The 20,613-nt window shown below is 51.5% G+C and overlaps 6 protein-coding genes across 6 annotated transcripts; 3 read left to right on the top strand and 3 right to left on the bottom strand.

The window, feature by feature from the left end:
• Positions 1 to 627: 627 nt before the first annotated feature.
• Positions 628 to 2,373, top strand: DACRYDRAFT_108111 (uncharacterized protein; the record flags this gene model as incomplete). Its single annotated transcript, XM_040768594.1, has 7 exons — positions 628 to 702; positions 1,123 to 1,375; positions 1,424 to 1,674; positions 1,728 to 1,865; positions 1,922 to 1,961; positions 2,007 to 2,194; positions 2,251 to 2,373. The coding sequence occupies 7 exons, from the start codon at positions 628 to 630 to the stop codon at positions 2,371 to 2,373; spliced, it is 1,068 nt and encodes a 355-aa protein (XP_040628468.1).
• Positions 2,374 to 2,412: 39 nt separating this feature from the next.
• On the top strand, positions 2,413 to 2,938 carry DACRYDRAFT_95126 (uncharacterized protein). The gene is made up of 2 exons (XM_040777274.1): positions 2,413 to 2,491; positions 2,541 to 2,938. Exon 2 carries the CDS (start codon positions 2,682 to 2,684, stop codon positions 2,919 to 2,921), a length of 240 nt encoding a protein of 79 aa, XP_040628467.1. The 5' UTR covers positions 2,413 to 2,491; positions 2,541 to 2,681; the 3' UTR covers positions 2,922 to 2,938.
• Positions 2,939 to 3,692: 754 nt separating this feature from the next.
• Positions 3,693 to 4,549, top strand: DACRYDRAFT_116684 (uncharacterized protein). Its single transcript, XM_040770245.1, has 4 exons — positions 3,693 to 3,890; positions 3,941 to 4,233; positions 4,282 to 4,421; positions 4,475 to 4,549. The coding sequence occupies exons 1-2, from the start codon at positions 3,700 to 3,702 to the stop codon at positions 3,999 to 4,001; spliced, it is 252 nt and encodes an 83-aa protein (XP_040628466.1). The 5' UTR covers positions 3,693 to 3,699; the 3' UTR covers positions 4,002 to 4,233; positions 4,282 to 4,421; positions 4,475 to 4,549.
• A 12-nt stretch (positions 4,550 to 4,561) lies between these two features.
• DACRYDRAFT_95125 (E1-like protein-activating) lies at positions 4,562 to 7,339 on the bottom strand (the record flags this gene model as incomplete). Its single annotated transcript, XM_040777273.1, has 8 exons — positions 4,562 to 5,057; positions 5,128 to 5,281; positions 5,335 to 5,450; positions 5,503 to 5,655; positions 5,709 to 6,201; positions 6,251 to 6,558; positions 6,608 to 7,061; positions 7,113 to 7,339. 8 exons carry the CDS (start codon positions 7,337 to 7,339, stop codon positions 4,893 to 4,895), a joined length of 2,070 nt encoding a protein of 689 aa, XP_040628465.1. The 3' UTR covers positions 4,562 to 4,892.
• Positions 7,340 to 7,510: 171 nt separating this feature from the next.
• Positions 7,511 to 9,174, bottom strand: DACRYDRAFT_80151 (peroxisomal dehydratase; the record flags this gene model as incomplete). The annotated part of the gene is made up of 8 exons (XM_040776430.1): positions 9,108 to 9,174; positions 8,976 to 9,054; positions 8,875 to 8,931; positions 8,638 to 8,823; positions 8,516 to 8,586; positions 8,288 to 8,468; positions 8,015 to 8,176; positions 7,511 to 7,662 (listed from the first exon to the last, which is right to left on the bottom strand). The coding sequence occupies exons 1-8, from the start codon at positions 9,156 to 9,158 to the stop codon at positions 7,511 to 7,513; spliced, it is 939 nt and encodes a 312-aa protein (XP_040628464.1). The 5' UTR covers positions 9,159 to 9,174.
• Positions 9,175 to 15,523: 6,349 nt separating this feature from the next.
• On the bottom strand, positions 15,524 to 17,061 carry DACRYDRAFT_108106 (uncharacterized protein; the record flags this gene model as incomplete). Its single annotated transcript, XM_040768593.1, has 6 exons — positions 15,524 to 16,262; positions 16,325 to 16,392; positions 16,444 to 16,497; positions 16,545 to 16,641; positions 16,695 to 16,781; positions 16,838 to 17,061. 6 exons carry the CDS (start codon positions 17,059 to 17,061, stop codon positions 15,524 to 15,526), a joined length of 1,269 nt encoding a protein of 422 aa, XP_040628463.1.
• Positions 17,062 to 20,613: the final 3,552 nt, after the last annotated feature.

Raw genomic sequence — 20,613 nt, 5'->3', positions numbered from 1 at the left:
CTGACGCGTTTCCAGGCATGAGATCTCTACTGAATTGACATCTCTCGCTGTTACAATCACTCCATGTATGGGTACTCCATATCACAGGTGCTCCACTAGCTTCTCATGTCGACCCCATCTCACACTGACCATGAGCAGAGTCGGTCCCTTGCTGCTCGGACTATTGCTCTCTGGCTGTCTCTTCCAATTAACATTCCGGGAATGTAGTTGCCGCCAACAATTAGCGCTGGTCCTCCGTAGCCTCACCTCTGCACCCCATCATCTTACAAGAACTTTTCCCCTGGCGTAACCCACCGTATTTCGCCGAACAGATGCACCCTCTATGAACGTATTCTGCGTTCTCATCGCAAGTCGATATGACTACGACCCCCTACCACATGAGCAGATAATGCCGGCGTATCTTCCTCTTTGAACAACTGTGCGTACCCTTCCCTTCTCGCTACTACTCGTTCTGACGAACTGACAGGTTGTGAAACGCGCCTCACTCCCTTCTTCGCGCACCCCGTCAGCAGTACATCCCAACCGCCCATGCGTACCCCTAAACCGCCCCTTGCGCCCCCTTCCTCCGTCCACCACCATCTGCAAATAAATGCCTACTTACTTACGGAAGCACGACACTAATTCATCATGGATAATGCCGAATACCTGCCCCCGGGCGTCATCCTCCACCGTCTCTCGTCCCCCTCCCACTTCTCCTGGTATGTACGTGTCCACCGGTCGTCGGAATGACCCTGGCATTAATGCAAAGGGGGACATGATACATGCCTTCCCACCTTGGATAACTGTGCGTATCCTCTCCTTTCCCATAGTACCAGCCGTGACTGACCGCCAAGTCGGGGACGAACCCTGCACTTCTAGCTGGAAGCCAAGGTGTGTGATCACCCTCATCACACCCTGCTCTAACACGTTTTCCAGGAACGAATATCCACTAAATTCACTGCTCTCGCTATCATGGATGCTCGGTGTATGTGTGATGCAGTGAACAGGATTATAACTCGGTCTTATCAAGGTTCTCTCAGAGGTTCTTATCCTTGCTCAACGCTCTATATTGCCGGTACGCCACTTGTGTCTGCTGCTGTCCCCTCTCACATCACACTGACTGCGAGCTGATTTACTTCTTAGATATGTCGCTCTCTGGATGTTTTTGCCTCACTCCCATCCCATAAGTGGATGTCGTCAACACTCAGCACTGGTCCACCGTCGCCTCCCCTCCGCACCCCGTCCAGCTGCAAGGACTTTTCAAGCATGGCACACCGCCTGTCGCGAATCAAAGCGCCCATTGTGGACGTACCCCATGTGCTCATTCGTCGTCGGCACCACCATGAATCTCATCCACATGCGCATATGACGCCTGCCGACTCCCTCCTTCAGCATTGTGAGTACACCTTCCTGCCCCATAATGCACGTTGTGATCGATTGGCAGGTTACGAATCCACCGCGCACTCTCTTCTATATGCACCCCGTCCGCAGTGTACTTTTATCGATCTTCACAAGCGTTGGCCTCGTCCTCTCCCACAAGCCTCGCCCACCACTCCGCAGGCTCGCCCCTCACGGATGCTGCGGCGCACTGTACCAACGGATTCCGTCGTTCCGCTCTCTCCTACGACTTTCCCCAGCGGACTCATCACACTCCCAACCTCTCGATTGTCTTTACCACCAAGCTCTCCGCATGTCGTCCCTACCTACCGCGTATCCGATCAATCAGCCATATCCTCTATCCGTCATAGAATCCGCTGTCGCCAACCCCTGAAGACATGGACCTGCTGTCAACCATCACTAGCCCCTCCGTGGCCTCTCTTCCGCGAACCCATCGTCTTGTAAGAACTTCTTCTCAAGCGTACTCTGCCGGGTGTCGCCACAGAGATGTACGTATTCTATGTTTTCATCCCACGTCGAATGTGACCATGACCTTCATCCACAGGAGCCCATGATACCAGCCTATCTTCCTCCCTTCAATAACGGTGCGTACCCTTCCCTCCCTCCTACTAGTTCTGACAAACTGGCAGGTTATGATATCCACACGACGCTCTCTTCTCCATGGCCATCGTCAGCAGCATTCAACCACCAACCTTCACACCTCTCCCTCCGCCCTCCAACTTTCCCTGTCCCTATCTCGTTTGTTCCTACACCCCGGCCGCTTCGCATCCTCGCCGCTTCGGACGTGCCGCTGCAGCGCCCTCTGCAGACGGTTCATGTACGTGCCTTCTTCGTCTCCGCGTCGATCATCAGCAACATACTCGCTCACTTCAGTTCCCAGCCTCTTACCTTTACCCCCAAGCCAAACCTTCTGGATGCCGTCCCTTCCCACCGCATACCCAGCCACTCAGGTCGATCCTCCATCCAGCATGGAAGTCGCCATCCCCCATTCCGTGAGAGGTGTCCATCCTCGCATGGTGATGAACATTCACCCAATGAATTTCGCGTTGACCACCAAGAATCACCGTCATGTAGACGGAGTCGAGCTTTCGCCCCGTGTGTGCAGATGACAAAGGTACGCCAATGCTATCAATTCCGCTTTAGTGTTTCTAACTTTGGTTCAGGCCTAGTATAGGCCTAGTATTGGGCCGCTATGCCACAAAATGCGCCTGAAGATGATTCGGCCCAGGTCAGCGGTTGATCGTTGCTCAATCTGGGGATCTGCCCTTGGTCCTTGACCCCACGAGCTCTCCACATATGGTTCAATGGCATCTGAAGCTTTGGGACACTTGCTGAAGGGCACATTATCACCACTAACGATCTATCTCCACTTTATCATCGCCGACTTCCTAATCAACCACCACACGGTACAACATCCACCACTGTACAGCCGCCGCAGGAGGCAATACCAGACAAACTCAACGCTGGGGCATCCTACCATTCTCAACCGCCTCCTCTCGGAAGTACCCATGCTACACTCACTTCCTCCCTTACACTCGCTGTAACCCAATCTTTCCTCTCCCATCCGCCTATGCTTCCCCGCCACCCCTCCCCCCCGGTTCCCCGCACCCCCAGCATGGCAAAAAACTACATTTGCCGACTTCCCAATGACCCAACAGCAGCACACACGCTCACTCCTGCACCTGCTTCTCAGCCCCGCGCTTCAAATACGTCATCCCTTCACACCGCATGCCGGTCCGCTCAACCAGAGCCTTTATTCGTTGTACAAGTCTTCATCGCGAACCCCTGGAGAAGTGTCAATCCCCGTAAGATGTTCAAGGCTCGCGCAATCCCTCTTTGTCGCGTCCAGAGAATCACCGGGACGGACTTGCCCAGGTCATGATGGTACGCAAATAGCAAAAGCTCAATATTGACGGATCTGACTTTTATTCAGGCGTAGTGTAACTACCTTGCAGTGTATGCCTGAAAACGATCCAGCCTACATCGGCGGTTGATTGTACAAACCATTGGCATCGGCCATTCGATCTCGACACCCATGAACTCCACCTACGATGTGTAGCGCTCGGCCTAAGGTTCGATAACATTCAATAACTTCTTCAGGTGGATACTACCCCGCCTGTCTATCCCTTGGCATGATACATATCTATATCAGGCGACTGGACAAGCAAGGAATTCCCCACATGACATACCTACACCTCTCCCCCCTACCCAAACAGAAGCTCACATCCGCAGAGTCACCCACCCACCGTCCTCATTCACGAACAGTTCCATCTCGGCGAAGCGGGGCCACAATTATCCGACATTCTCGTCGAGCCGTAGGGTATGACTATGGTCTATGCGCCTTTCGGACCTTGCAGAAGTCAATGCGATCACCATGGAGGTGACGGAGATAGTCATCGTCTTCGATGTGCTGGCTATTGGCGTCGAACTGCTAGGAATTACAAACTCCGGCAGTTGCGGGATCTTGCGATTTCGTTGGTCGTGAATCAATTGGGAATGGTTGAACTGCGGAGGTGAGCAAACCTTCCTCCCTCTATGAATGTCATTGTTAAACGAGGAACAGTGCTTATCTACCTTCTTGTCCGCGGACTCCAGTTCTACCCCAGCCCTATCCAACCCCATGATGCAGGGCTGTTCGCGTAGGGAACTCTGCTCCATTCCAGAGTTTATCGTCCAGAGATCACACCGGTGATCGGGAGTTCTTCCGCAGGTCCGCCCTTCGGCTCCGACGGAAGCGCCATAGGATTTCGATCCTTCACCCCGCTTATGACGTCACCAATGAATCGTTCACATATAAGGTGCAACTCCCCGCTCTCCGCCGCCTGCAAACTGCTCTTTCTCCTTCAGTCACCTTCTGTGAGTATATCGTTCACCGTAAAATACCCTACCAACGCTTAGTTCTAGTACTGTCACCAGAGCCGAAATAAAAGATCAGCATCGAAGCCCTCAACATGTCGTCCCTGTTCGGCACCAAGGATGAGGAGTATAAGAAAGCAGAGGATATCGATCTGACCGGAACTGAGACGGAGATCAATAAAGCCACCGTATGTCATTGGTTGGGTTGATGAAGGGTTATTCATCTGACCGGTGATGATAGAATGTCGATGACCCGAAGAACGCGAGCGACCAAGAGCGTAAAGGGCTGGGAGAGGGCGCGGATAAGGGGGCGTAAGCTCGCTTCCCCGATGGATTCCATCCGTTCGAGTCTACAGTGTATGAGTATTCTTCCCAAAACGAGATACAGCACAACCGAACTAGTGTATCGCCAAGTTGACCTTCCACCACTCCAAATGGAAGGACAGGCAAGTAAGCACTAAATACAACCGGAGTGTTGAGTGAGCGCTACCAGCCTGACGTGATATTCGTTGACCGGGGAGATGATCCCGTTACAAAGTGAGTTGAGATAGTTTGCTTATACGCACAATATGCAACTAAAAACATGGTATATCGTTCCTGAAGAGGTATCATCAATCAACCCAGACGTTGCTCTATCTCACCATTCAATCCTTCCCCACTCAGAAATCCCCCTCCGCATCATCACCGTCCCATTCAACAGCTTCCATCACTGCGTCGCTCTCGTCGTACAAGTCCTTGAGCCCCGTTAGCTGCTCTAGATAGCCGGTCTCGTCACATGCCCGCTGGACCATGTTGAATCCTTCCTTTTCGTACTCCTTCACCGCCTAGGAACAAATCAGCATCTCGCGGATATATGCGCATATAAGGAAGAGTGGAATAAAAGAAAGAACGTACAATGTCACTACACCCTGTGCATCGTTCATACGCCGCACCGGTGATAGGTATGCTATTAAAACGGGCGAGGTAACCACGCAGCTGATGGGGGACGGCACCAAGTACCGAATGGCGGTCGTCATCGTCTTTTCCTGCCGAGGGAGGGGCGTGTATGCTAAATGAAGACAATAAGGAACACGCTAGGATCGAGCTCGAGGAAAGACGTACCCAAGGGGGTGCTGAACCATCGACACGAGAAGTTCTACAGCAGTGGACGCAGCGATAGGCGCCAGCCCTGGGCGGGTGACGGTGCACATCTGATCCAGCGTACGATCGGTAAGGGACTGGAATAACACCTGATCAGCGCATACACAAGGGGGGATAGAACGTACATACGTCTGAGGGAGCGACGATGTCGTTGCAGTAGTAACAACCTAGGCGTGCATGTTGGGGGTGATCTCCAGCTTCAGGAGGAGGGGCAGGCCCTTCCCGTGCGCCGTGCCGCATCACCAGATAGGTATCGAATCCGAGTGCGGCATTGAGGACGTACTATATGCTATCAATACAACATCCTTTTCCCCACGGGTGAAGCGGGAACAGACCTTATTCTTCGTCGTCCCCAACACGGTCGGCAACCATCTGCTTTCCCTCGAGTCCATCAACAGGAATACCGCATCATGCGTGTCGTACAGCTCTTCCAGATCCTTTACCGTCTGCTTGACCTTACCCACCTCGCTGGGCGGTATCGGATGCCCAGGCATTGGGATTGTCATCTCAACCCCTCTAGCGTTAACACCAGGGAAGATCTTACGCAAGTGTTCAGCCGCACACGCGGCCTTCGGCTTGCCGCCATCAAGACAGTCCTCAAAATCGAACAAGGGCTGGCGGACGGGGTTAGAGAATGACACTCGGCCAGAATCGACCAGTGTTATAGTGCGCACGCCCCAGCCCATCAGGGTGCGGGCGACGTAGCATCCTAGTGTGCCGGCGCCGAGTAGGAGACAGCGGGTGGAGGAGATACGGTCGAGATCGAGGTCGGGGAGAATGCGCCATCGCATGAGCTTGAGGTTGAGGTCCACAGCTTGGTTTGCAAGCCTGGAGAAACAATATCAGACTAGCTTCTGTAGGAGACGGGTGGACGAACCGAGTTGGGTCCATCATTGGCGCCAAGTCTGCCAGTTTTGGACCAAGCTTTCCCTGAACGTTCCTCTCCCAACCTACTGCTGCTGGCCTCTTTCCCTGCGCTTGCCCAGCAGCACCAGGAAGGCTGATCCGTCCATACCGGCTCGCCCAGCGTTTCCCAGCTAGAGGACGCTCGCTGTCCCTCCAGCATAGGATGTTGAATGCTGATGGACGGGATGGGTGAAGGGCCCTAAGGTGCGAGAGGAGGTTTCGGAGTGGCCAGCCGGGGTTGTGAGTAGCTGAAGGATCGAGGAACGCGACGACTTGATTCTGCTCAGTGATGAGCTCGAGCACAAGACGCAGCTTTGCAGCAACGCACTTGTTCTGGCACGTCTTTGAAGAACTCCTCCCACTGATCCACCCTCCCTACTTCACACCCATTTTTACCCTTCTTCACAAGCCATGCCCCTTCTGCTCCTCCCTCGGTCTCCAGCGCTGTCAGCCCCTCCCACACCCCTTCCAGTCCCTCTCCACCCAGTACGTCCTCCGCCATCCCCCACCCTGCCTCTGATATCTCCCAGAGCGGACTAGCCATAAACGCCGGGAACGCAAACCAGTAATAGTACTTGTACTTCTTCAGGTCCGCAAAAGTGATCAGTAGGAACGTGTTGAGCTGTGTATCCGGCGAGCTAGAGATCGAGCCGCTGGAGACGGTAGACCAGAGCTTGTCGGTAACGGTATTGAAGAGGGCGGTCTTATCGCTCGACTTGAACTCCTCGATAGTGTTGAAGTTGATCAGTGTGCCCCTAATGCTGACCGCGTGTTTCGCTGGTCTGTCGCGGCATACCCTCAGAGCTTTGTCTCTATCATGCACTTGCACTCACTTAGCATCCAAGTCGAACGCATCCTCCCCGAGTAACAAATGGCATCCTAACCCAACCTCCTTGCCCGTTTCCCTGTCAACCACGGTCTTCCCCGCAGAGTAGGACGCCCGAATAGGGACAGACGGCGCATCAAGCTTGAGCACATCGAGTTTGAACTGAGTGAGCGCGTGCCAGAAGGAGGGATGGACGGTGGATGAGAAAGGGGTGAATTGGACTATTAATGACATGGTTGTTGCGGAGAGAGCCGTGTTGGCGTAGTCATGCTTGTTCACACGAGGAATGCGTCAGGCAACCATGAGTATCACGTGCTCACACTCGGGCCTTTCATCGGAGATGATTCGATCGTATTCCTCAGAGCATATATCCACCTTGTAAGTGAGACAACTACATCAGACCGATCAAAGCTTTCCCTTCACCTTTCCCTTCAAGACCCAAGCCACTCCATTGCCCAGGCAAACTTTGCCCGTCTCCTTCACCTTGGTGACGAACGCGACCAACTCGGTGCCTTGGGGACCAGGGCCGAGCTCCCAGATGCTCGTTTCGAGGGTGTCTGTACAATAATGTTAGCATTGGATGTATCTTCAGGGGGATGAAAGGGGGAATAATAGGGCGTCGAGAAAGTGAAGACAGGGGGGTTCGGTATAGGGTTCGAGGTAGGGCCGCAGACAGGGGGGTTGAGGATAGCGTTCGGGATAGGTGGAAGTAGCGGTCGGGGCACAAGTGCAGACAACAGGGCTGGGAATGCAGTTCGGGATGGCGCTCGCAGTTCTGGGACTCGGGGTTGGTATTAGAATCCGTGGTAGGATTCGGCTGGTTCGTGACGGCACTCGCAACAAGGGGGTTCGGGATAGAGTTCGGGATAGACACACCAAGACGATCAAAAGAAATACAAAATTACATACCTCCAGGTTTGACAGGTGCCGTAAACCTGACCGAGAACGCCTTCAGCGCTTGGGGATCGTTCCCTCCTACCGAGCGGAGGACCGCACGGGCTGCGAAACCGTATGTTGACAGGCCGTGGAGGATCACACCGCCGAAAGGCATCTTCGCGCCTATGCTTGGGTCTGGGTAAGGGTTAGGCGACTGTTGGGAACTTGGTATGAAGGAGAAAAGAAGGGGAGAAGCAGGTATGGGATGGTAGAGAAAGGACAAATCACACAAGGGAAGAGACGCACCGATATGCAAAGGGTTATAATCTCCGCTCAAGCGATACACCAGGGCTTGTTCCTCCGACGTCTTCTCGCTAACAACCCAGTTCGGCGCACGATCTTTGGGCACGGGCTTGCCCCGCGGGGTAGAGCTGAGAGACTTGGAGAATGGCCCGAGGGTGCGTGCGCCAACGTTGAATGATGACGTCTTGTACATGTGAGCAGAGGAACTGGGGATTGGAGGAGGGGACGCACGATCATCTTCGCGTACTCTGTTCCCTGCGGATCGACAAGCACCATTTCCATATCCACCACAATCCCCGATTCTGGCTTTCCTCAGAGCCCACACACGCAGAATAACAAAGCATCAGACGCACTATTCTCATGCACTCCCGAGATCCTTCTCTTCATCGCCCACCCTTTCCCGGTCTCTACAGGAAGAGGACGCAAGAGCTGGATAGACATGCTCCCGTGGACTGCTCGCTCGGGGTTGAACGTCGGCAACCCGGGCACGTTGTCCTGACCCAGGATCTTGCTGAAGTCCGTCACATCTTCCGCGTCTCCTGCATGCTGAATTAGCGGTTATGAAATGGTGAGGTGAGACAGATGCACACCTTTGAGAGAGAGGACGACGGGATACGTGGGGAAAGGTGCGAATTGCGGGTGCAGTTCTGTGTCCATCAGCAGGACTCAGAGAGTACAGGAGAAGGCGTACCGTACACGAAGGGGAAATCATCCTTCTTTGCGCCTATTCCTACGGCATAAGTGAGAAGGTCGCGTTTCGTCCAGCCGACCTGTGTATAACTGGTGTCAGGTGCTACGTTGGTGATGAGGTGATGGCTCATACAGGCTGACGAGGGAGTTCGTACCCCACTGCTTTCTCCAACGGGTTTGCCATTCTGCTCAATTACAATGCACCAAGTAGACAGATAATAAATGAAGAACGAGATGGTAACAAGTCAAGCAGTCAAAATCCAGCAGCTTACATCCTCGCCGTGCAGAGTAATCTGTTCATCCCCCCCACGGGAACACCGGTTACTTCGGCACAATGCTCATCCGCCTCCGGCTCGGGGATAAGTTAATCCGGGGTTCAGCATTCACCAATCAGCCATCAGTCCTCCTCTTGTCTCCCTTGTCTGCTACATGACTTGGAAATATGCATTTTGGTAGTATCAGAGAATGGGACAAAACTGAAACCAGAACACATGTACAATGCCCTCAAGAGTGAGGACGATGTCCAATCAATGTCATCATGTCCCTCCATGTGGAGGTGTACATCCCCTTCTTAATGATCATGGTGGCTGTGAGCTGATTGTGGGCAGGGGTGAACACTTTCCATGAGAGGGAGCTGGGGGAAGACATTAGTCGCCTCCCCCAGGATGGCAATCTTTGGATATGCCTTCCCCTCTACCAATGCACCAATGCTAGTGTAACTTCTGCTAGTTGCCACCATTCCTTGGCAAATCCAGCCAACTGCATGCCAGATCCCAAGCTGCATTAGTAGAGGTTGGCGCCTCTCTCCTGTAGAGAAGGTGAAGCAGGTGATTCCTTTTTAAGTGAGTTGGCAGAGGGCAGAGGCATCAGTGCATTTGGGAATGTTGGGGAGGAGCAGAGTGAGATGGATACACTGCAAGCCATGGAAGAGGAGGTGGGAAACATTGAGTATATTTTTCCAGGTGTTTGTATCTCAGTGTAGATATTTCTACAGACGTTTGGATGTATTGGATTCAGAGCATATGATAAAAATGGTTCTTTGCAACTACTGATGATGATATACTATGTAGCATGCCGATGCAACATCAGTAAGAACAACCAACCATGCCCAGGCATTGTGGTGAGACTCAAACTTCTCAGCCATTCCTTTTACAAATCCATGGTACTCTGTATAACTCCAATTGGCTCCTTATGGTTCAGTTCATCTGTGCAAAACTGCCTGAACTGGAACAGTGTCATGGTGTAGCCAGGTTACAGCATTCCCAGCCACAGAGAGTTCAGACTTGCCGAAGAGTTGCGGCATGGCATGGTGCAAAAAATATTCTTGCAAGCCAGGTAGGAGGTCATTGAGATCATCTTGCACTTGGTGATCCATGCTCAGCTGGACTAGAAGCAGTCCCACAGTGTGGAGCATTCAGAAGACATCATACTTGCCAAAATGAAAAAGGTCATCTTTCAATGTCACACTCAGGCATTGAATCATCGCCCATTGAAGGTCTGGCATCTTGCAGGCTGTCCTGGGATTGAAGGCAATCATCTCCACAGTGTCCACCAAATGATCCCTCCAGATTGCATACTGGTCAGTCCATGTATCAGACTCACAGCACTGATAGTCCTTGAGGTCACCAGGTGCCAGTAAATGCAGGGCCACATGGCTAATCTCACTGCCCAGCAACTGTCGGATTCCTTGGCAGCTTGTGGAATCAACTGAATGGATGAACTCAGTGACAGCCTCCATCATCAATAAAGGATCCATTGTCTCACCAGCAATGAGTTGAATAGAAAACAGCTCCAAAAGCACCTGACAATGGTTAAACATATGACCCTGTAGAGTGAGTGGAAGCCGTGAGAGGTCCCATGGTGGATGTCTTTGCATGTGAATGGTTTCTATCCAGAATTCAACCAGGGCTGACATCAACAGAAGTCTCTCTTTTTGCTCCTGTGACTTAGACAAGGGTACTAGTGTTCCATTTATCACTGCTCAAATGGCAGAACCAGACACATCACCCTGGATGTTCTGCCAACAGCTTGCTCTTGGCCTCCACTGTGAAAGAAAGACAAGAGCAGATTCTTGAACTTCAGGATCTGCTGATTGGGTCATCCATTTGACCACCTTTGCCTGCAACATGTCATTGTTGTCTTCTAGAGCTGACTGCTCTGGGTCAACTCAAGCACTTTGCTTGATTGCTTGTAACACAGAAATGAGGGGAGATCAAGATGGGCACTCTGGATAAGAAAGAGGCAGTACCACAGAGATAACATATAGCCCAAAGCCAACCACAAACAGAATGAGCATGAGTGCAAAAAGTAGAAGGCTGACAGGAAAAGCAAATATCACCAAGCTGACCAGGAAAAGGAATATGGCAACATGGATGGCAAGTGGCAGAAATGTGATGATCAATGGCATGTTCCACTTGATCAGACTGTCATAGTGCAGTTGATGCTGCTTTGCACACTACAATGGTACCATCAGAGGATGTCAGTTATAGGCAGCCAACCATTCCTTGACTAACATAGCAAGGATGGCAGTAAGCAAGCTAAGAAAGAGGCTTGTGAACCACAGGCAATTGATGGCAACCACCCAGATGGGGGGAGAGAAGTTGGTAGGCTGATAGGCAGCAGAAGCAACCATTGGCTATCCAGAAGACATGAGAATCAATTGCTGAGAGATTATGACCAGGGCATCTGAGGTGATTTGAGATGAATCAGGCTGGAGAGAGGACTAAGCAATGACAAGGAATGCAGAAAGGATTGCCAAGAACAAGCTGGTTTGTCAGTCAGTCAGATTGATTGGGGTGATAATCAAAAGATGAACACACAAAGAGCAGGAAATTGTCAATACCATTGCTCCACTGTTTCAACAGCATGTGAGGATGCTTGTCTGCTTCTTTTACATATGTGCACCAGATTTTGGCAGTTTCCGATTTGTCAGGAAGTGGATCAATGAAGATGGGACCATCTGCAGGTTCACCTGCTTTGTAGTTGCTGCCAGTTGCAGGAGGTTCGCTAGTGCTGTCATGAATTTTTCCTTGACTTTGATGGGCAGGCACCTCTTCTCCTGAAGAGGTGCTGAAAGCATTGGGGCTAGGTGGAACCTGCATGGGAGGTGTGTTGGTCTGCTCCCCAGTGCCCAAGGGTGACATCTCTATAGCAACAGAGGAGGACATCAAGCCAGATGTTAACAATTGAGAGGATTAGCAAATGAGAGGAGAGTGAGAAGAGAGGAGATAGGTGGTGGTTGAGGAGCAAGATGATGCACTGGCAGTGAAGAGTTTGGGGGGATGGGGTAACAAACAAGCACCAAACAGAGGATGGCACAGGCTGCAAAGCCACCCTTCTTTCACCCCCCACACCCTCTAGGCCTGCCCAACATGACCACCTTCCAGCAATTTTTCCCCACAGGGCCAATCACTTTCCTCCCTCTGTCACCAACTGCTGCCTCCCTTGTCTGGAGTACCCGGCCAGAGCTTGCTGCTGCTCTGAGACAACTCAACCCTGCTACCCTAGCAACATACATAAATGCTGCCTTCTGCCTCCCCTGACTCTTGCTAAACTACCTCAACACCATCCTGCTCGAATTGCACACCTCAGGAATGCCTCTCACTGCTTCCCAGGCTGAAGAGGAAGTCTTGTTCCATGGGCAAGTGCACTCAATTGATGCCTCCTCCACTCTCTCCTCACTCCAGACAACTATCAGCATCGCAGCAGAAGAATCAGACTCCTTCCCTCTGCTCATCCATTCCCTCCAAAAGGGGACAGTCACCTCCTTCCCCCTCCAGCTAATGCACAATTCCTACCTTGGCTCTTCCTCCCAAGGCAGAGGCTGCACAGCCCTAGTAGGGGACATGGCACACACATGCCACCCATTGGCTGGGCAAGGGCTCAACATGGGGCTCACAGATGTGTGCAAGCTCATACACTGCCTAGACACTGGAGCACAACACAGTTCTGATCTTGGGACACAGGTCATCCTCCAGCCTATGCATGCAACAGGTATGCAGCAAATCACAGCATGCTGAGCATTACGGACAAGCTGCACAAGCTGTATGTGCTCCAGAGCTGGCTGGCAATCTGGGCACACAGTACAGGCCTTGAAGTCATCAATAAGCTCCTCACTCTTAAGGGTGCAATCATGCTTGGTGCTGGAGCAGCAAGGGAGGAGCCAAACACAGGGAAAGTGGCTAGGAGGTTCACTGCTGATGTTGTTGAAGTTAGAGCAAGCATGCTGTATGGTGCTAAGGCATTACTTAGCAGTTTAGGGTCAATCTGTCAGGGCACCAGCTCATTGGTTGGTCAAGAGACATGACTAAGCCTTTATGACATGGAAGTAGCTGGTATACCTTGGCATGTGCTGGAACCTGCTGGAAGGATTGGATGGTCAGGTGACCTGCTGTGCATGGCTGTGCATGACCTCATATGACCTCATCCTTGGTCATATGACCTGATCACCTGACTAGGCTGAGTAAGCAAGATGTTCTAGCAGGTTCCACCACAGAGGTATAAATATAAGGCCTACTCTGCCTGGGACTGTCTCTTCAGACTTGGTCTCTTAGGATCATCCACAGGTACCTATACTGTAGATAGGTCTTAGTCATCAGGTCTACTCCACTTCCTTGTTGCCTGCTTAGACTCTTGGCACTCTTAGGTGAGCAGACTTAGTCAGCCTGTGTTGCCCTAACACTTTGTTCCATGGTGTTCCATGATGCCTGTGCCCATGCTTACTCCTAGGCAGCTGTTCCTACTAAGACTCATCAGCCTTATGCCACGGGAGTATTTATATAGAGCCTTTAGGGCCTCTTTCTCCTCAGATTGGGTCTCTGAGGATTCTCCACCACTGTAATCCTTTAGGCACTCGATCAATACACTCTGTATCAACTCTACTCCCTCCCTACAACGCCCTCCTTGCCCCCCCCATCTGTTGCTTCTAGCCCCCGCAGTAGCCTTGTTATTGTGGTGTGCCCTCACAGTAATCCTGCAAAGCCTGCAGCTGTATCATGTTGACTTCCAAGGGATGGAGCCCCAGATCATGCTGCTCCACTGCATGTCTAGCATCTGATCAGCACCAGCTCAGCACATCACCCTCTCTGAGACATACAGTCATCTTAATTCACTGCTTGGAAGCTGGAAGATACCCACATGCTCAAAGGCAATGTAGTTGCAGGCATGACCACAGGCAATGTGATCAAGTGCATGTTGATGGTCAACGCTGATGGATGGGACAGGGTGATGTACTGAACATGGGTCCAACTGCAATTTCTTCAAAGCCAGCTCACCCAAATCCTCTCTTGGAGAAGGTGTAGTCTTTGTGCAGAGTGTGTGGGTTGGTGAGAAGTGGAATGAGGGATTCTACATTGAGGATGAGCTTGTGCAGCTGGGGCAGGGTCAGCTTGGGGAAAACAGGCACAATGAGGTGGTTGGCAGCAAGGTGGAGGCTGTAAGAACACCTACCTTACAGTGCAATGCCTGGAACCCTTCCCCACCCCCCACCCTTGACTCGGGCTAACAGTGGGCGATGAGTGCCAACAAAATTATCAGCAGGAGTCTGTGCAGATCTAGACAACAGCATATCATAAGACCGGGGTCAAGCTGCCCAACATCCCCTCTCCTTCTGCATGCAATGCAGGCAGCTGGTGACCACCAACTGGAATAATATCAGTACCAGGTTTGTTCAGCTGTGAAGAACAATGCACAACAGCCTCATACCCAGCACGGTCGGCATGGGTTAGGAGTGCAGACAAGCGCCTATAAGGAATTAGAACCAGCTAACCCAGCTGAGAAGGAGCACTTACATGAACAAAACCAATGCTGGCCCTGCTGCCCATCTTTCACCCAGCCCATTCGGTGCGGGTTCAGAGTGCGGACAAGTGCCGGTAAGCATATCAGCCTGAGTTTGTGCACACCTGAAGGACAACATATGGTGAAGTCCACTCATGGAGCTCTGACTTGCTTGGCTCCTCCTCTAAGCAGGCGGTGAGCTGGGAACCAGCACCTGTAACACGGTGAGCATGAGGTGATGTGGATGAACAAGGACGTACCTTGCCATACTGTATCCAGATGGATTGTCCCGTGGTGAGAGGAGGCAGGGGGGATCGCCGGGTTGATGGCATGGGTTTGCGGCCGGTGAGAGTGAAATTGTTTAACGGAGTGGAGTCGATGAATTGATATTGGTGGACATTGATAACAGTCGATAGATGCTGCCGATGTACGATTTGGTATGCCTATGGGGATCTCACCGGCACCGGATCAACGCTCCTGAGGTCATCTCAGGGGCTTTCACGAAGTCAAGGAGAAGGCCTTGGGTAAGGAGAGGAGGTTGCACAGTCGACGTATGAGGAAGCGAGGAATCGGCCGCTTGGGAAGGCCGGAGAAGAGCGAGGTGGAGGGGATGGAGTACGAGAGAAGAGCAAGAAGAGGGGAGTATTCAATGGGATTCTGTCAGACGTTTGTCTTTGGATTTACAGATGTTCGGATATATTGGACCTCATCAGCCTAGTGAATCATAATAAGTCCTCATCAGCGGCTACCCACGACGATCCACGACCATGCAGACTACGACCTCAGCACAAACCTATCATCCTCCGGTGTTCTGGTGAAACTCGACCTTCTGACCCGTTCCTCTCCCAAACAAGGCGGCTCCAACTCTTCGTCCGCCAGATCCACTTCCTCTTCTCCCTGCATCCCTTGGTGCTTCTCCGGGTGAGGGTCATCCAGAACCGGTGTAAGTGGGCACCCGAGAGAAGTGCCGACGAGTGTGCTGTCCGGCGTTGCAGCGTCGACAGAAAGTGAAGGGGAGACAGGGGCTCCTGCGCCCATCTCCAGCACGTCCAGCTCTGCAAGGGGATCATTCGACACGGACGGGGGCTTGCGCTCACTCCCCGTACTCTGGCGCTGCGAGCCTCTCATGCTCTCTCCCCTCTCGCCCCGATCTGTTTTTCGCCCGATCCCCCAAGCGCGCAAGACGTCCCTCTGACTTGCAAATATACAAAACACCGCTATCGGTACTGTGGACAGTACGAGATCCGGCACGAGACTTGCGTAGTTCCAGAATGCGACTATTCCAGCGAAGATGGCGAAGAGGACGTACCCGCCGAAGATGAGCAGGCGGAGACAGAGCTGCAAGTCTAGGAGGTTGGATTTTATGCGTGGGGTATGGGCGGATGCGGTGTGTGAGGGAGGAGGCGGGGAGGGGCGGCGCAGTGGCGTCCGGTAGACTTTGAGGATTATAGTAAGGATGAGGAGGACGGAGAGCACCATCGCGAAGATTATCATTGCTGAGCTGGCGCTGGTTCTGGTTGCATGCAATGCAATGTCAGAGTGAGGAAGGACGGAGGATGGGGGTCGGGGACGTACATTGGGTCGGAGGCGAGGATACAGTAGAATTTGCTCCGGATTACGAGGTTGGGGTGAGCCAGGCCAACCTAAGACCGTCAGTTTCTGTTCTGTGCAAATGGGAGGTGGAGGGGACGTACACCAAGTGTAGCGATTAGGTACGCCAGCCCCGCAACCCACGGAAACGCTACCAACTGATCAACTCAGTCGGGTTGCAGGAAGAAGCTAGAGTGGGACTTACAGCAAGAGTCACCCACCGGTCGTTGTCCCCCATCCTAATAGGATGCACAACAAGCAGAAATATCTGGAATACCATACTACTTGCTGCGAAACCTCCTCTGGGTCTTATTAGATCTGAATTTCTCAGGAGGAGAGGAAGAAAAGAGCTTACAGCGGGGATGCGCCCAGGGCGAGGGCGGCGGAGGTGAGGCAGACTGGGAAGCTGGGCTGGGGGTTGTTTACTTGGCCTGCAAACAGCCTGCCAACGACGTCAATGCCGTTCCTCTCCTCCAGAAACGGAACGAGAGCACTCACAAGAAGCTCAGCATGAGCGGTACCGCGACCCACGCGACGCAGAGGTTCAGCAACGTCGCTGTTCTGTGTAAGGGCCGGACGAGGGCGAGGGTGATGATAAGCGCGATGAGGAGGGAGGCACCAAGCAGGAGGAAGATGAAGTAGAGGGGGAGGGCGAATGGTGGAATGTAGTAGGAGTGGTATCGTGCCAGTGTTGAACCGTGACCATGAGCATGGACAGGCATTGTGATTGTTGTGCAGACGCAAGGGAATCGTGGGACAGCAAGATGTCCGGGTAGACCAGGACTAAAGACTTTGCAGCACGGCCTAGTCGGTAAAGACGTTGACTACCCAGGGGAGCTAGATCACTCCAACCTGTCGATCGTATGTTGGAAAGCAGCGAGATCACAAACGGTTGTCGATGTCGATGTCGAGCTCCAGTGTTAGTGTACGAACCCCAGAGCAGAGTAGCAGTACAGGAGAGCAAGAACAAGAAGCAAGCATCGTCCAGATAGCCCTCTCCTTCTCCCTCATCCTCATCCACGTCAACCCAGCTCCGCGCCATCCATGTCCGACGCGTTCACCATAGACCGGACCGGGAGAAAGCATGTTTCGCCTCCTCAAGGAAATGAGCCTGAGTCGGAAGGGTTCAGGCTGGTCCGCATTGATATCCCAACCCGACCCATCTTTTTCGGAGTTGATGCGGTTAGTCGGATTCGTTATGAAAGAACAAAGGGATAGGGAGGGCTGGCAAACCTTACTGTTGTGCAACAAAAATAGGAGCAAGCCTCGTTGAAAGGGAGGGTGTCGGAGGCATGTCGGATGGTTTTGACAGGGACGGACAGAGGAGGCGAGACAGGGACGGATGAACGGCGGATGGATGAGGCAACAGGGACGATGGCTGGTCGAGGCGGAGACTGTATGACTAGACTACAGGGAGATAATATCATCCAAGATGCTTTTGAGCGCTAGTTTTTTGAGCGCTAATGATGAGAAGAGGGAAGGAGTCTCAGGCACGTGTTCTTCAGCACCCGTCTTCACTAGCTCTGAGTTTCGTGACACAGGCTCTGCGGGCGCGCGCAGAGCTGACTAATAGCTGACTAATCTAATCCCGTTTGCCTCCAAGGGTCAAGCCAATTGCCAGTAATGCATAAGGTCTCAAACCCCTGACTGCCATTGTTGTCATTGTTCTCTGCTTCAGCACCTCTCATCCGTCATCTATCTGGTTATCTCAGTCATTGCAGTATCCTCTTGCCTCCTGGATTTGTGTAAGGGTCCGTATATGACCCCATCCTTTCCTTTTTTAGGTAGGATCACCTTGCAGAGGTGATCATGATCATCCTTGGACTGACACATAGCAGGTGGCTGTAGGCCACCATTCTCTCCATCCCTTTTACTACAAGCATGTATTACTACTAGCTAGTAATACATTTGTCCCATGTACATATTGAGGGCATAAGGGCACCTTAAGCCCTTTCACTTTTTTACTCATCTCCAACAAGTGGAGTTCATAAAGGATTAGAGTGAAAAGTGCTTCATGTCAGATCCTAGTCTCCATATTATGGAGACCAGCTGAAAAATGGTGGGACACCCTCCGCCCAGTAGAAAGACCAAGGTTGGTCCTAAAGGCAGCTCAGGACCTGGAGTTGTGGATACTCCCACAACTGTACCAGGATCTTCAAGTTTTTCTGAACTCGAAAATAGTTCAGAATGGGTTTCTGGGCAACAGGAACCCACACAAAGAGATCAAAGTGCTGATCTTGCTGCTCCAGCTCAAAGAGAGCGAATGGAAACTGAGGATTCCAATATGCTATTGGACAAGGATTCCTTGGCCAATGGTGCTTCAAATAGAAGCAATAGTCAGATAGTAACTGGTCTGATTGAAACAGGGGATCAACTAGACCCCTGTGCAGATTTGAGTCAGATGCTTGACATTGCAGGCTCTTTGCAATGCTTGATTGCAGAGCTAAATACTCTGGCTATGGCTAGTCAGAGCCCAGAATGCATACAGAGGTAGGCAGAGATGGCATGGGAGATGTTGAGTCTCTGTATGGAAGATGTGGTCTATGGCTTCAGGCCACAACCAAGTCTCTCCCAATCTGGGATGGGATTGCAGACATTGCCTAACTTGCCACATTCACAAATCCCTTCTGGGGAAGAAGGATCCAAGGCAGATCCTGAGAGAGTATCCCTAAAGGATGCTACTGAGATTGAAGAAACTCCATTAAGAGTCCCTCCCACTCCTCCCAGTATGGAGATGAGGAAAGAGCCCTCTCCAAATGTTCATTTTGATTTGGACCAAGAGGGTCCATACACACCAAAGTTCCCATTTGGGGACCTTCCCAACAGTTCCACACATTCAAACCAAAGGTCCACTACTCATGGACCTTACACACTCCTATGTTTAGGAGCAAAGATGATCTCCTAGGAGGATTGACAATTCCCACCACTCCCATGTGGAGGGTAGATAGATGGTTACAGATGTCTAGGATGCCTGTAAATAATCATATTCTATCTTCCAAGACGAGATTGAAGCCTAAGGCTTTGGAAACCTCCTATGGAGGTGAAGCAGACATAGAGAAATTCATCGAATTTCTTGCAATGCTGGTACATGCATTTTGCATGGCCAGAATGACCAGGCCTGACTTTAGTGATTGGCAAATCACTTATACCAGTCAACATGTGACTAACAAAGCTCACCATTGGGTAGAGCAAAACATTGATCTAGGTAAATACCTAGAGATCAATGGACGGTTTCCCAGATGATCTGGGGATTATATAATCACTTCTTCTCAGCAGAAGAAACATTGAAAGCATATGGTGCTTTCAACAGCTTGTCACAAGGACAAGACACTGTTGAAGTGTATAAGGACAAATTAATGTCCATAATGGGTAGGATGCATGAGCATCCTAAGGACTTCCAAATTAAAAGGAGGTTCCTCTTTGGATTGAACAAAGAGATAAGCACCAGAGTGCTTGAGTTGGGTTACGACATTGATAACAAGATGTTTGATATGTTGTTTACTCATGCCATTGAGTCTGAGAGAGGACTCAACATGGCACAAGGGTTATGGGCATATAGGAATATGTCTAAAACATTGTCCCCCTATAGAGGGACGACAACAGGTAGTTCAATACCTGTGAGGAGATCATATCCTCAACCTAACCAGTCATATCATCTGAGACAATATGAGGTTAGGCACCCAGAAACACCCAAACCGGGAGCTGGCCCCTCTAGAGGGGCTCCCATGGAGAAGGGAGTAACTCCCAAGAAAGAGACATATCCCATAAACTACGGGAGGAGACCTCCAACCCCTGGTATATCTGGGGGAGTCAAAAGGGACAATGTTTGTCCCATTGACAATAAGTCAAAACAACTGCAGTCTGGGGGAGGCCTGACTTGTTACATTTGTGACAAGTCTGGTCATTGGGCAAATACTTGCCCTCAATAAAGAGGTGTGCATCTCGCAGCACCCAAAATGATTGGGGGTTTGGAATACATCCTCAAGGATGATGGCATACATGCCATGTTGATGGGACCTCGTCTAGATGATGAACCCAATGATCTTCATCCTGAGGATGATACAGGTGACTATGACCTGGAGGATGAAGAGTTTGATCATCCTCCAATACATGAGTCTGCCAACATTGAAGATGTTGAAGATGTCCCAGCAGAGAACATCATACCCGCTAACATGCGGGTTATGTCAATTAAGCCTGTTGGCTTACCGGTGGTATGAGCAGTATCTGCTCATACTAAGTTTGCAGCTGTGAAGGATGTAAAACCAGAGATCTGG

The sequence above is a fragment of the Dacryopinax primogenitus genome (assembly GCF_000292625.1).
Source record: "Dacryopinax primogenitus strain DJM-731 SS1 chromosome Unknown DACRYscaffold_10, whole genome shotgun sequence".
Classification (NCBI taxonomy): domain Eukaryota; kingdom Fungi; phylum Basidiomycota; class Dacrymycetes; order Dacrymycetales; family Dacrymycetaceae; genus Dacryopinax; species Dacryopinax primogenitus.
This window is presented reverse-complemented; position numbering and strand designations above follow the sequence as displayed.